This window comes from Canis lupus, chromosome 17 (assembly GCF_003254725.2).
Source record: "Canis lupus dingo isolate Sandy chromosome 17, ASM325472v2, whole genome shotgun sequence".
Lineage (NCBI taxonomy): Eukaryota > Metazoa > Chordata > Mammalia > Carnivora > Canidae > Canis > Canis lupus.
In genome coordinates this window covers 15,334,065-15,347,002 of record NC_064259.1, presented here as the reverse complement: position 1 = coordinate 15,347,002, position 12,938 = coordinate 15,334,065, and the positions used below count along the sequence as shown (strand labels likewise).

The following is a 12,938-nucleotide window of genomic DNA, read 5'->3' as shown; positions in this document are numbered from 1 at the left end:
CTGCATTAAGTAGAATTTTAATCTCATCTGTGGTGTTACTGCTTTTCCAGCACCGCTATAGTTAAGGTTGCCTTAGCCCTTCTGTTATAAATCACTGTTTTGTGCTCAATTTTTTGGCCTTTGATAAATTAGTTGATTACGAAATTAAAATAAGATAATGCTTTTATTGTTTACGTGCACTATAGCGTAGTTTTAGGTCACCTTGTGGTGCCTTTTTTTGTGTTCTATTAAATATTCAGAATCAAACAGATTCTTTTTCCTCAGGGCACTAGAGATGCTGAAACAGATGGACCTGAGAAAGGAGATCAAAAAGGCAAGGCTTCTCCATTTGAGGAGGACCAAAACAGAGATCTTAAACAAGGAGATGATGATGATTCTAAAATAAATGGCAGAGGTTTGCCAAATGGAATGGATGCCGATTGCAAAGATTTTAAGTAAGACTTTAACTTTCTCGAGAAGAAAAGCCTATCTCTTTAGGGATGATTACTACTAGCTGATGTGATTGATTTAGACTTTTTCCAATTTTGGTTTATTTCCCTTTGTACCTTGTGTTAATCCAGAAAATTTGATTTTTAGTAAGGAATATTAATTGATTATGAACCATTTTTAAAAAAATAATTCTTCAAAATAGTCTCTAAAACTGTGCATTCCATTAAAGGAGTAATGTTAGAAGTTGCTGTTACCTTTCTGCTAATATGGTAGTCTAAATTTTAACTTTTCCCTCCTTGCTAAAATTTAGTGAGTTTTAGGTTTAATCTTGGTTTTTCTTGGCAAACTCCTCTTGGGGTTGCTCCTAAGCACCTTTCTGTGGGGTTTCCTCTTCCTTCTATCCTTGTATTGTACCCCCCATCCCCCATCTAACTCTTAATCTTGGAAATGAGGAAACATAATTAGTTTAGGAGCTGTGACCTTTCTTAGTATATATGAATTTGTGTAATACTTAATATTTCTGAAATTAAGAAGTAGAGAACATATTAGAGACCTCAAAAAGTTAGTTTTAAGTTTAGAATTCTTTAAATTGTAACTCTTTAGTGGTCTCTTTATGACAAATAAGTATTTTCTTCTAGCCTTTGTCTCAGATTAGAGAGTATACATTTACCTAGATATTAGGGAGTTGTTTCTTCATACTGAATTCCTGTATTTTATACTTCATTAGTCAGATGCTTTGGGGCTTATACCTGAAAATGAGCTATTTATTGATCTTGTGAACCATAGAATCTCAGTTAACTGAGTGTAACCATACACGTGGGTGGTACGCTTTTACATTTATTGCCTTTAGTTATTAAAAGCAGAGTAAGAATGCTTCTTAAAACAGTGCTGTTTGTATCTGTTCTAAGTGCAAAAAAGCATCCAAAACCAGTAAACCTCTTTGACAAGAAATAATTTTAATGTTTTTCAATTTGTTTAGAACCTTATCCTGATTTTGCTTTTCTGCAATTACCTAATCTGAGTTTTAGTCAAGGGCATGTATTTAAAACTGAGTTGAATATGAGCCTGTCAGAGTATGCATTTATAATTGAAGTGTTAATACACCATTAACTATAGCAAGAAAATAGCACCACTTCTTAGCGCAATGCCTTTTTTCTATTATATGCTCTACTTACTGCTATATTAGAGTTGTTTGTATGAAAGGCTATGCTTCTCCATATTAATACGAACTTTTACATTTATTAGCATTCTAATTTTATTCCATTAAGTTTGGGGTATGTGTTTAAAATTGCTTATGAAATATCTTAGACACAGTATTGTACTTATAGTGTAAAAATGTTTCAGACTAATGGCTATGGCCATATGGTCGCTATGCTAACACATCATTAATATGTACATTAATTGATACTGATCAATAGATCATAGAACTGAAAGGAAGGAAGTAACAATAGCAGGCTTTATTATAATCGATTAATTTTGGGGAGGATCCTTTCATGTTATTTTTCCCCCCATATATTCTGAATGAAAAACAAACCTTTGAAATATTCACATGAAAAATTAGGTATGGTTAAAGGGGAAAGGAATTAGAAGCTTCTTCTAAATATTTATAAGGGCAGTGTTTGATTTCTAAATAAAATGTTCACCTAAATGTGTGGAGACCAATTCTTAGAATTAAGTAATTTCATTAAGTAATTACTTTATAAAATGCTCTGTACGTGTTAGCAAATTTATCTCAATGTGAAGCTCCTGAAGTTGAGGGCAGAGTTACATAGGCAGGTGACAACTGGCAGTGAAAGCCAGGTAAAATAGCTATTGCCATTTACTTAATGTATTTATGTTTGAATATGCTATGAACTCATGCTTCCTCAGAACAAACATATTTCTTGTGAGGAAAAGGATCTTGCATAAAATATTTCTGTAGAAGAAGACACTGTAAGTGAGGATAGATTATGTCTAGAAATAAATTAAAAATAAGGTTTATACCGTGAAGAATGTTGATAAAAAGTTCTGCAAAAATTAAAAAGGCTTATTAGTAGTAGAGTAAGTTGCCTTTTTATATGTATAAGTATATTTTTCATTGATGAGCAAACAATTTTTGGTAAATACGTTACGAATATCCATTTCTTTATGATGATTTAAACTGAGACAATTTGGTGTGATAAGATGGTTTTTGGAGAGCGGTCATAGAGGTTTTTAACACTTCGTTTTTTGTTTTTACTTGTAACAATAAACACAATGTTATGTTTTCATTCTCATTTGAGAAACTGAGGCCTGGAAAATGAAATGATTTGCTCAAAATCATATTCAAAGAGAGAGTCTGGAGTTAGCCTTCATCTTAGCTCATGTCATTTTTCCATTGTATTCCACATTTTGCACTCTGAAGTCATGAAGGCCTTCCTTTATGGCCAGTTTTGGTTTATTTCTGAACCATTATTAAGCAAGATATAATGGCAGAATTCTGTGCTGGAGGGCAGGACAGAAGTATGGTAGGTGCATTTTGGTTTTGAGTCTTCCCATGTTTGTCACTTGATAGTCTGCTATTCATACTACCATTCATTTTGTCTGTGATTTGAGACAAAAGTTTTGGGTAATCTAAGCCTAAATTGTGATATTAGTCAATTATCTTACCTGTAAAATTGAGTTAAATTTTTATGCTATTCAAATTAGAATGATCATTAGAAATATGAAAAAAAAACAAAACTATGTCCATTCTTAAGAGGAAGTTACATTAGACACAAAAATGTTAAAGTGGAGTGGATAGTTACCTGGGGTGCCTGATTTGCTCTCTGTATTTTACAGCCATTTGTTTTTCATGGTTTTCCCACTTTCCCATTCCAACAGTGACTGACTTACTACTTTTACCTCCTAACACCTTCCTGTTTTCTTTATATAGTCGTACTCCTGGAAGTCGTCAAGCCTCTCCAACTGAAGTAGTTGAGCGCCTGGGCCCCAATACTAATCCCCCAGAAGGACTGGGGCCTCTTCCTAATCCTACAGCTAATAAACCACTTGTTGAAGAATTTTCAAATCCTGAAACTCAGAATCTGGATGCCATGGAACAAGTTGGTCTGGATTCCTTACAGTTTGACTATCCTGGTAATCAGGTACCCATGGACTCTTCAGGAGCTACTGTAGGCCTTTTCGACTACAATTCCCAGCAGCAGGTAAAGCATGCTACTCCTTTAATGAAGCTCCTCTTAACTCTATACTGGTGTAGCCTGAAGTGCTGTGAGGCATCCACGTTAGTAATAGGAGTGTTCTTAAATACTTAGTGTTTTATAAATAAAATGTTTTTGTAGTGGAGAAGGTTATTGAAATGTGTTCAAAATACTCTATTCATAGCTTTCTAAATAGAAGTGAAATGCTTTGAGACTAATCTTTGTGTTAAATATTTTCTCTAATAGCTCTTTCAGAGGACTAATGCACTAACCGTTCAGCAGTTAACTGCAGCTCAACAGCAGCAATATGCATTAGCTGCAGCTCAGCAGCCACATATAGGTGAGTCTTTATAAGTTACCATACTGATGAGTTGGTTAGAAAATCCTGTGTTACAATGTTTATTGGAATGTTTCATTTTTCTTTTACTGAATTGTTTTACCCCATTATGTTTTAAATTAAAATGTTTCATTGGGATCAAAGAGTAATAAATTACATGGCAAGAATACAGATTAACTGGGGAAGAACTGTTTCTGGTTATTGTATTTTGGATAAATAAGAATCTATAGATTGATGAAAATTGTCAGCCCGTAAGTTTTTTTTCAGCATGAAGTTGAGAGGGTCAGACACTTGGAAATTCAAATGTAGTTATTTGTATCTATTACCAAGTCAAAATGTTTATTTTAAAAATAATTTGAAATCAGATTTCCAAGAAAATTCCTTAAAATATTTTCTTCTTTATTTCACTAAGTTATTTGGTCTTTGACCATTAGCCTTTAATGTGAATTATTATTATAATTATACATTTGTTAGTGCTAAAGCATTACTTGTTCCTCTTATGGGTTTTTTATGTTTGTTTTTATCTTTTTATTTTGAAATAATTGGAGATTCACATGGAGTTAAAAGGACAGTACAGAGAGGTTCCCCACTCAGCTTTCCCTATATGGCTACATGTTATATATTTATAGGATAGTACCAAAATCAGGAATATGATATTGGTAAATGTAGGTATAGTGTTATATCATTATATCACACATATAGATTTATGTAACCATCTTTATGCCTGATGTTAGCTAATCTTAATTTATTTACTAATTGGAAAAGTTGTGAATATTCTCCACATCATAATCTATGGAAACAGGTGGGGTGGGGAGAAGGTGACATACTAAGTTCTTCCTCACATTTGTATTGTTCTCTGTCAATCCAAGAAGGTCTCCTAGGTCCCACATTTTATTTCTGTTTTTTTTTTTTTAATTTATTTTTTATTGGTGTTCAATTTACTAACATACAGAATAACCCCCAGTGCCCGTCACCCATTCACTCCCACCCCCCGCCCTCCTCCCCTTCTACCACCCCTAGTTCGTTTCCCAGAGTTAGGAGTCTTTACGCTCTGTCTCCCTTTCTGATATTTCCCACACATTTCTTCTCCCTTCCCTTATATTCCCTTTCACTATTATTTATATTCCCCAAATGAATGAGAACATATAATGTTTGTCCTTCTCCGATTGACTTACTTCACTCAGCTTATTTCTGGTTTTAATCAAAGGTGACCACACATTTCTAGATGACTTTTATAGTAGCATGCATTCTTTACCCCTAGCTTCCTTTATCCCTATACTTAATCCTTCTCATTAGAAATGTAGTGATTCCTGGGATGTGTGGATGGTTCGTTTGGTTAAGCATCCAACTCTTGATTTCAGCTCAGATCATGATATCAAGGTCATAAGATTGAGCCTTGTAATAGGGCTCTGCGCTCAGCAGAGTCTGCTGGGGTTTTTTCTCTCCCTCCTTGAGCAGGCATGTGTGCTTTTCATTTTCACTCTCAAATCATAAAATTAAAGAAAAAAGAAGAAATGTAGCAATTCCTGTCTACTCACAGACTAGTATAACCCTTTTTTATTTCTTGAGACTTTATGATATGTTTTAATATGTGACAGGCTAGTGTACCCATTATTGCTCTTCCTTTTTGGAGTTTAAAATTTTTTTCTTCTTACTTGCTTTTTTATATGAACTTTAGAATTCATTAATTTACTTTTATATGAACTTTAAAATTCACTTATTTACTTCCAGAGGATTGGGTTTAAATTTTAAATTAACTTTTGGAAAATCTACATCTTTATGACATTAAGTATTCTAACCAGGACATGGTGTATCTTTACTTTTGTTCAAATCTGCTTTTATGTTGTTTATCAGTGCTTTAAAGTTTTTATTATGTAAGTTTCCATATTTCTTGAGAAATTGGTTCTTAAGTATTTTATCTTTTGCTATCATTGTAAATGACCTATCTTATATTGAATCTTTAAATTGGTATTTTAGGAAAGCTCTTGATTTGGCAAATACTGAATTTTATGAGTATTTTCTAATTGAATCATTTCTGTGTTCATGGAATAAAAAATGTGTAAAATTAGCTCTTTCTATTTGCTCATATTTTATTTAGAATGTTGCATAAAATGTACAATAATGTGAACATAAAACTAGTCCTTAAGTTTGTGTGTTTTCTTGCATTTTTTGTTAGATTTTGGAATATGATTACTTCATAAAAAGAATTTAGAACTGTTCCCCATTTTAATGCCTTAGAGTATTTCAAGTAACATTGGACTTAGTCCTCTTTTAAATCTTGGCAGAACTTCTTTGTGAAGCCATTTGGGAAAGCATACACATAAATTTGAAAATCTGAATAAAATGGAAATATTTCTAAGTATAATTTACCAAAATTGACTCCATCTTTTAATCTTTGTTCCATAGTTAAATTTATTCATTGTTGACCATCAGTTTTTTTTATCCTAGTCTCCTCTTCATTAGCTGAAAGCCCATTTTAGAACAGCATTGTGCAATAGAAATATATAATATGTGCCACAGAGAATTTTAAATTCTTTTGTAGCCACATTTTTGAAAAGTAAAAAGAAATAGGTGAAATGAATTTGACTATTTTATTTAACCCATTATATCCAAAATGTCATTTTAAATGTGATCAATATAAAACTACTAATGAGAAATTTAAATTCTTTTCTTCATAGGAAACTTTTCAATTCAGGTGTGCATTTTTCCACTTTCAGCAGGTCTCAGTAAACTAGTCCCATTTCAAATGGCTCAGTAGCTATATGTGATAGTAAATATAAATGGACAGTGTGGCGCTAGAAGATTCTTCTAGAATGGGGATTGACATTTTTATAAAGGCCCAGATAATCTGTAAATATTGTAAGTTTTGCAAGCCATGTAATTTGTCACAACTCTTCAACTCTGCTGTTATGACACAAACGCAGTCTTAGATGATATATAAATGAGTATGACTGTATTCCTATAAAATTTTTACTCTGGACCTTGTAGTTTGAATATCATATAATTTTCATGTATTGCAAATTATTATTTTATTATTTTCAACCATTAAAAAGTGTTAAAATTGTTCTTAGGTAGTTTACATAAAAATAAGTGGCAATCTGGACTCGGCTCATGGACTGGGCCAGAGATAATAGATACAGTATGTGTGTGTGTGTGTGTGTGTGTGTGTGTGTGTGTGTGTTTTAAGACATCTACACTGAAAAGAGAGAGAGAAAAGGAAAAAGGATTGTTGAGACAGTTGGGAAACTTCTATAGTATGGGAAATTGAAAGATAATCCATGGGAGTGAATTGGAAATAAACCAGATAGTTTGCAGAGGGCTAGAAGAGGGGCAAATAATTAGAGGGCCTACACACTACCAGGATTGGAATTTGAGTCATGCTAACCTTGTACATAGAGTAAGAACACACAAGGTCATAAATATGAACAGGTCTTGATTTGGAGACTTGACTTTATGATGTATAGTTCGCAATCATTCATCTGATGGACGGGTAAATATAAGAGAATCTCTCAGTATCACAAACAGAATTCACAGTGCAAACAAGAAAGATCAGCTAGAAAGCAGTCAGTCATATAAAAAACAGTAGAATTTACACCCAAAATGTAGAAATAAGAGAACTTTAAAGTTAGGAAAACAACTAAAATTCAACTGAGGGGTGGCTCAGTGGTTGAACATCTGCCTTTGGCTCAGGTCATGATCCCGAGGTCCTGGGATCAAGTCCCACATCGGGCTCCCTGCAGGGATCCTGCTTCTATCTCTGCCTATATCTCTGCCTCCCTCTGTGTCTCTCATGAATAAATAAAATCTTTTTTTTTTTTTTTTTAAAGGTCGACTCAGAATCATAGGGGAGATAAAGGACTGAAGTCCTCAAAGATCAGTGGTCTTGAAACAAAATGATGTAAAAACAGACCATTTCAGAATCTTATAAAATAAAAAGACATAGGTGTGCTTCATTATTGATTGGCTGTCACCTAGGTTGAAATGAGCTGGAGAATAAAACTTAGGAAATCTCCTAGAACACTGAACCCATAGTGATCAGTACTTGGAAGAGATGAGAGAAATTAGAAGCTAAGGAATGGAATAGATGGTAACTAAAGATGTGCAAGGCATAGAAGACTATAAACTTTTCCTGAAGACTCGAATACATGTGGACACATGGCTTTTTTGGGAAAACTCAATATTATAAAGATGTCACTTTACCTAAATTAATTTGGGGACTTAATGGATTCTTCGTTGGAATCCCAGTAGGATTTTTTTGGAACTTGAGAAGTTTGCTTTTGATGTTTGTTTTAGAAAAGCAAAATGAGAAAATTAATGGAAAACTAAAGTAAAAAGAGGGGAACTTACTGAAAAAGTTATTTCAAAAGTTATTATTTCAAAAAGTTATTATTTCAAAAGTTATTATTTTCAGTGACTAAAACAGTGTGGTCCTGGCCTAGGTGCAGACAAGTAGATAGTAGACAAGAACACTTTGTAGTAGACATATGTTCACGTTTGTGTATACTTAGGGTGCAGTGGTGGGGTAGATTTTCATTTTAGCTGACATTTCAACTTAACAGTAAAATAATGTATTTGGAAAATAGCCTGGAGATAATTGGGTCCTATTCCTTTCTTTCCCCCCAAAGATTTTATTTATTTGAGAGAGAACAAGAGGAAGGCAGAAGGAGAAGCAGGCTCCCACTGAATAGAGAACCTGATATGAGGTTAAACTCAGGACCCTGAGATCATGACCTGAGCCTAAAGCCAGACAGACACGTAACCCACTGAGCTACCCAGGTGCCCCAGGTCCTATTCCTGAGGATTAAAAATTTAAATGAGAGGGGCTCCTTGACAGGTGGACTCCTTACTCAGTTGGGAGTCTGCTTGTCCCTCTCCTGCTTCTCTCTGCCCAGGAGTGGAGAGCACTCCTCTCTCTCAAATAAAATGTTTTTAAAAAATTTAAATGAGAAGGTAAAGTTATGAAAGACATTTTACCTCTTTGATAGACAAAGAACCATAGATTAAAACAAAAAAAACCTTTTTTTTTTTAATGCTTTATTTTACTACTCAGATTGACAACTGTTTCGAGTTTGATAATGTGCAGGTTTCCTGGGTGGCTCAATGGCTGAGCATCTGCCTTCAGCTCAGGGCATTGGTGCCAGAGATCGAGTCCCACATTGGGCTCCCTGCATGGGGCCTGCTTCTCCCTCTGTCTCTGCCTTCTCTCTGTGTCTCTCATGAATAAGTTAAAAAAAGAAAAAGTTTAGTAATGAGCAATTTCGAATAGGAGTGTGAGTGGTATTCTCTTATATTCCTGATGAGAGTATAAATTGGTACAACTTTCTTGGAGAATAATAGGAAATACTGACCAAGAATTGATACATATTTTCCCATTTAAGTGAATGTTTATAAAGATACGATGATAACATAGAAACCCTGTATAAAGAATAATAGGAGCACTATTATTTATAGCAAAAGATAATGAACAATCTGACTATTTATCAGTAGAAGACTGGTTAAGTCACGTTCCTTCTGAACATTAGAAAGCGTGACCTGTGAGGTTATCTGTTGATAATAGAATGAGACCTATGGCAAGTGAAAAAAAGCATATTAAAGTATCAGTATAGCCTACAATATAAAATGTGTGACTGTGCATGTTCATTTAAATATTTGGTAGGATATATATTTATACCTGTGTACATGTATAAACACATAGATACAAACACATATTTGTGTATTTGTATGTGGAGATATACAAATATATATTTATGTAAATACACAAGCATATTGTTTGGTGTCTAGTATGTTGTAAATATTCCTTAAATGAATTGTGAGCTTAAAACATGAAAAACATTTTTCAACAGAAGGCTCAGTATGTGTCCATTAGGTCAAACTAATTTCTTGTTTTTCAAATATCTGAAACTTCCTATCTGCTTTATAACATAAATGTGGAGAAAGCTATGTTAAAATTATTTCTAAAATTGAAAAATTTAGAATATGAACCAAGAGTCAGTAAGGATTGCATGAAGACTTTGTTTTCTATTTTATTTACTCCAATAGTATTTGAGATTTTATAATCTTTTTAAATCATAAAATATAGAATATAAAAAAATTACATCTTGGCTTTGAGATTTTGTAGTGTTATGAATAGGCATGAATACCACTATATCCATGGTTTTCTACTGTAATAAAGATAATATATGATAGAGGAATCAGTGGGAAATCTTGAAACTTTACCCTAGGGTTAAGGATGCAACTCTGAGCAAATGATTTTTTAAATAGTGCAATGATTTTATTGAATCCTCTTTAATTCTTAATTAAAAGCAAATTTTTAGGGCAGCCCTGGTGGCTCAGCGGTTTAGTGCCGCCTTCAGCCCGGGGCCTGATCCTGGAGACTCGGGGTCGAGTCCTGTGTTGGGCTCCCTATGTGAAGCCTGCTTCTCCCTCTGCCTCTCTCTCTCGTTTTCTCTCTCTCTCTCTGTATCTCTCATGAATAAATAAAATCTTTAAAAAATTTTTTTTAAATGACTTTTTTGTGTCTGTGCATTAAATCAATGTTAATGGGTTATGGCCACTATTCTTAGAGATTAAATAGATTTATAGAAATTAATAAAAAGAAAAATTAGGTAGAAAATAGGTTATGTTGGAACTTTATAAGGATCAGTTTTTTTGAGATTTTCGTGGCAATTATATGTATCCATATATATCTATGGACACTAAGTTATGAAATATATTTTATATTGTGGGTCACAGTCAAAACATTTAAAAACTGCTGTAATATAGTTAGAATGAAGTTTTGGAATCTCAATTTTAAGGTCTAGATTTTACAATAAGTGCTACTTTTGAATACTTTTTAAAAAGTTATTTATGTCCACTTGCTTTTATACATCTATTCCCCCTTCTTAAATTATCTTTTATTTATTTATTTTTAAAGATTTATTTATTTACTTTTAAAGATTTTGTTTTTAAGTAATCTCTACACCCAACATGGGGCTTTGAACTCTCAACCCCAAGATCAAGGGTCATATGCTCTATGCACTGAACCAGCCAGGCACTGAATTAATCGTCTTTTAAATTGAACCTTTATGAGCTCTTTATTAGTTCTCTCACCTTCAACTTGTCTCCCTTATTTTCTAGAAGAAACAACTCTGGCAGTTAATACTTTATGATATATGATGTACACAGGGATTCCTTGATACCAGCAGTCTTCTCCCTCCCTTCCTTCCTCCCTTCCTTCCTTCCTTCCTTCCTTCCTCCCTTCCTTCCTTCCTCCCTTCCTCCCTTCCTCCCTTCCTCCCTTCCTCCCTTCCTTTCCTTCCTCCCTCCCTTTCCTTCCTCCCTCCCTTTCCTTCCTTTCCTTCCTTTTCTTCCTTTTCTTCATTTGATTTAGTCACGAGAGACACACAGAGGCAGAGACACAGGCAGCGGGAGAAGCAGGCTCCATGCAGGGAGCCCAATGTGGGACTCGATCCCTAGACCTCAGGACCACGCCCTGGGCTGAAGGCAGTCACTAAACTGCTGAGCCACCCAGGGATCCATTCTTGTCTCTTTAGGTTTTGTCTCTTTAGTAAGTACTGCAAATGAATATTTAAAAATCTTTCCTAGTCTTTACTAAATCCATATTGATGATACATTAGATACAGAAGTGATCTGAGAGTCACTATACTGCTTAAAGCCCTTCATGTTTTTTCTGTTGCTTTCGAGGTAAAGTCCAAACTACTTAACATGACCCAGGAAGATCTTCATGGGTCTTCCTTCTGGTTATAACTTATTTGTCTTGTCTTGCCCTACAGCCCCACTTCATAATCCCCACCCCTTCTGAAGCTTGTTAATAAGTGCCCCTTCCCTCTATGCCCATAGCATTTACTTTGTATTATATCTAATTGCCAATTTCTTGTTTGTTTCTCTCATTAGATGGATTGATTGTGAGGGCAGATCACATCTGTCTTCCTCACTGTTGAATCCCTAGCTCATAGTACAGCTTGAGAAAGATAGAATGAAAAACTGTTCAACGATAGTAGCTCTAGCTCTCAACATTTACTGTATGCCTGTTGTGCTAGTTGTATGTAGTCATTTCATATTCAGTATCATTTAATTTTCACAAAAATCCCTTAAGACAAGTGGCAATACACCTATTTCATAAATTAAGAATCTTAGAGTCAGGTTGTGTTACATGGCCAACGTCACTAGGTTAATCAGAATTTCAACCATTATACACACTCTCCTCCCCCACTCCAAATTTAATGTAGAAATTATTTTACCTAATGAAGAAAATCATACTTTACATTTTCATTCATTATTTCTCCCTTTTTAAATACAGCTGGTGTATTCTCAGCAGGCCTTGCTCCAGCTGCATTTGTGCCAAATCCATATATTATTAGTGCTGCTCCTCCAGGGACTGATCCATATACTGCAGCAGGATTGGCTGCAGCAGCAACATTAGCAGGTAACTTACTGTTCATCCTTGTTGCTTATTAAAGATTTAGTTTAAATTTTGGTATAAGCTTTATTTTTGTCTACTTAGGCAATTTGGAGTTCTTAAGAAAATCTGAAACATTTATCTAAAGTGAACTGAAGTTACCACAGAGGTAGTTTACTATTTTTTCCAATTGTAATGCTAGGAAAAAGCCTAAGCCTGGTAACTCTTTCCTCATATACATAGCTGATATACATTTCAGTTCTGTAGTTTCAGAAATGTTAGTGTCAACCACAAATCTTCCTTTTTGTGACCAATTCTATAACCCATAGAGACCATGAATAAATGCAAAGTAAAGTTAAACTGGGGATAGGTGCTATAAATACCCACATCAGGGAGAGTATGAGGTAAGGAACTTCAGCTATCTTGAGAGAATGCATATCTAAAAAGTAGTTTATTTAGCAGTATTAAAATGTACAGGCCAACTGAGGGGCAAAAAGATGGGATGGAGTTGAAAGAACTTGCTGTTAAAACCTGAAACTACCACTCAATCTGAACAATGTGTAACATTGTGTACATGTTAGTGGTATCGCAGTAAAGCTGGGGAAAAAATGTTTTA

The 12,938-nt window shown here is 34.3% G+C and overlaps 1 protein-coding gene across 15 annotated transcripts in view; it reads left to right on the top strand.

The window, feature by feature from the left end:
* Nucleotides 1-12,938, top strand: part of PUM2 (pumilio RNA binding family member 2) — a 95,669-nt gene that overhangs the window by 33,630 nt on the left and 49,101 nt on the right. For 14 of the 15 annotated variants that reach the window (XM_025454568.3, XM_025454570.3, XM_035700414.2 and 11 more), the window contains 4 exons: nt 265-434; nt 3,323-3,593; nt 3,834-3,927; nt 12,224-12,349. In XM_025454568.3, the coding sequence (XP_025310353.1) occupies nt 265-434; nt 3,323-3,593; nt 3,834-3,927; nt 12,224-12,349 (661 nt within the window). The remainder of the gene's footprint in view (nt 1-264; nt 435-3,322; nt 3,594-3,833; nt 3,928-12,223; nt 12,350-12,938) is intronic. The other variant, XM_049096200.1, reaches the window with a different exon arrangement.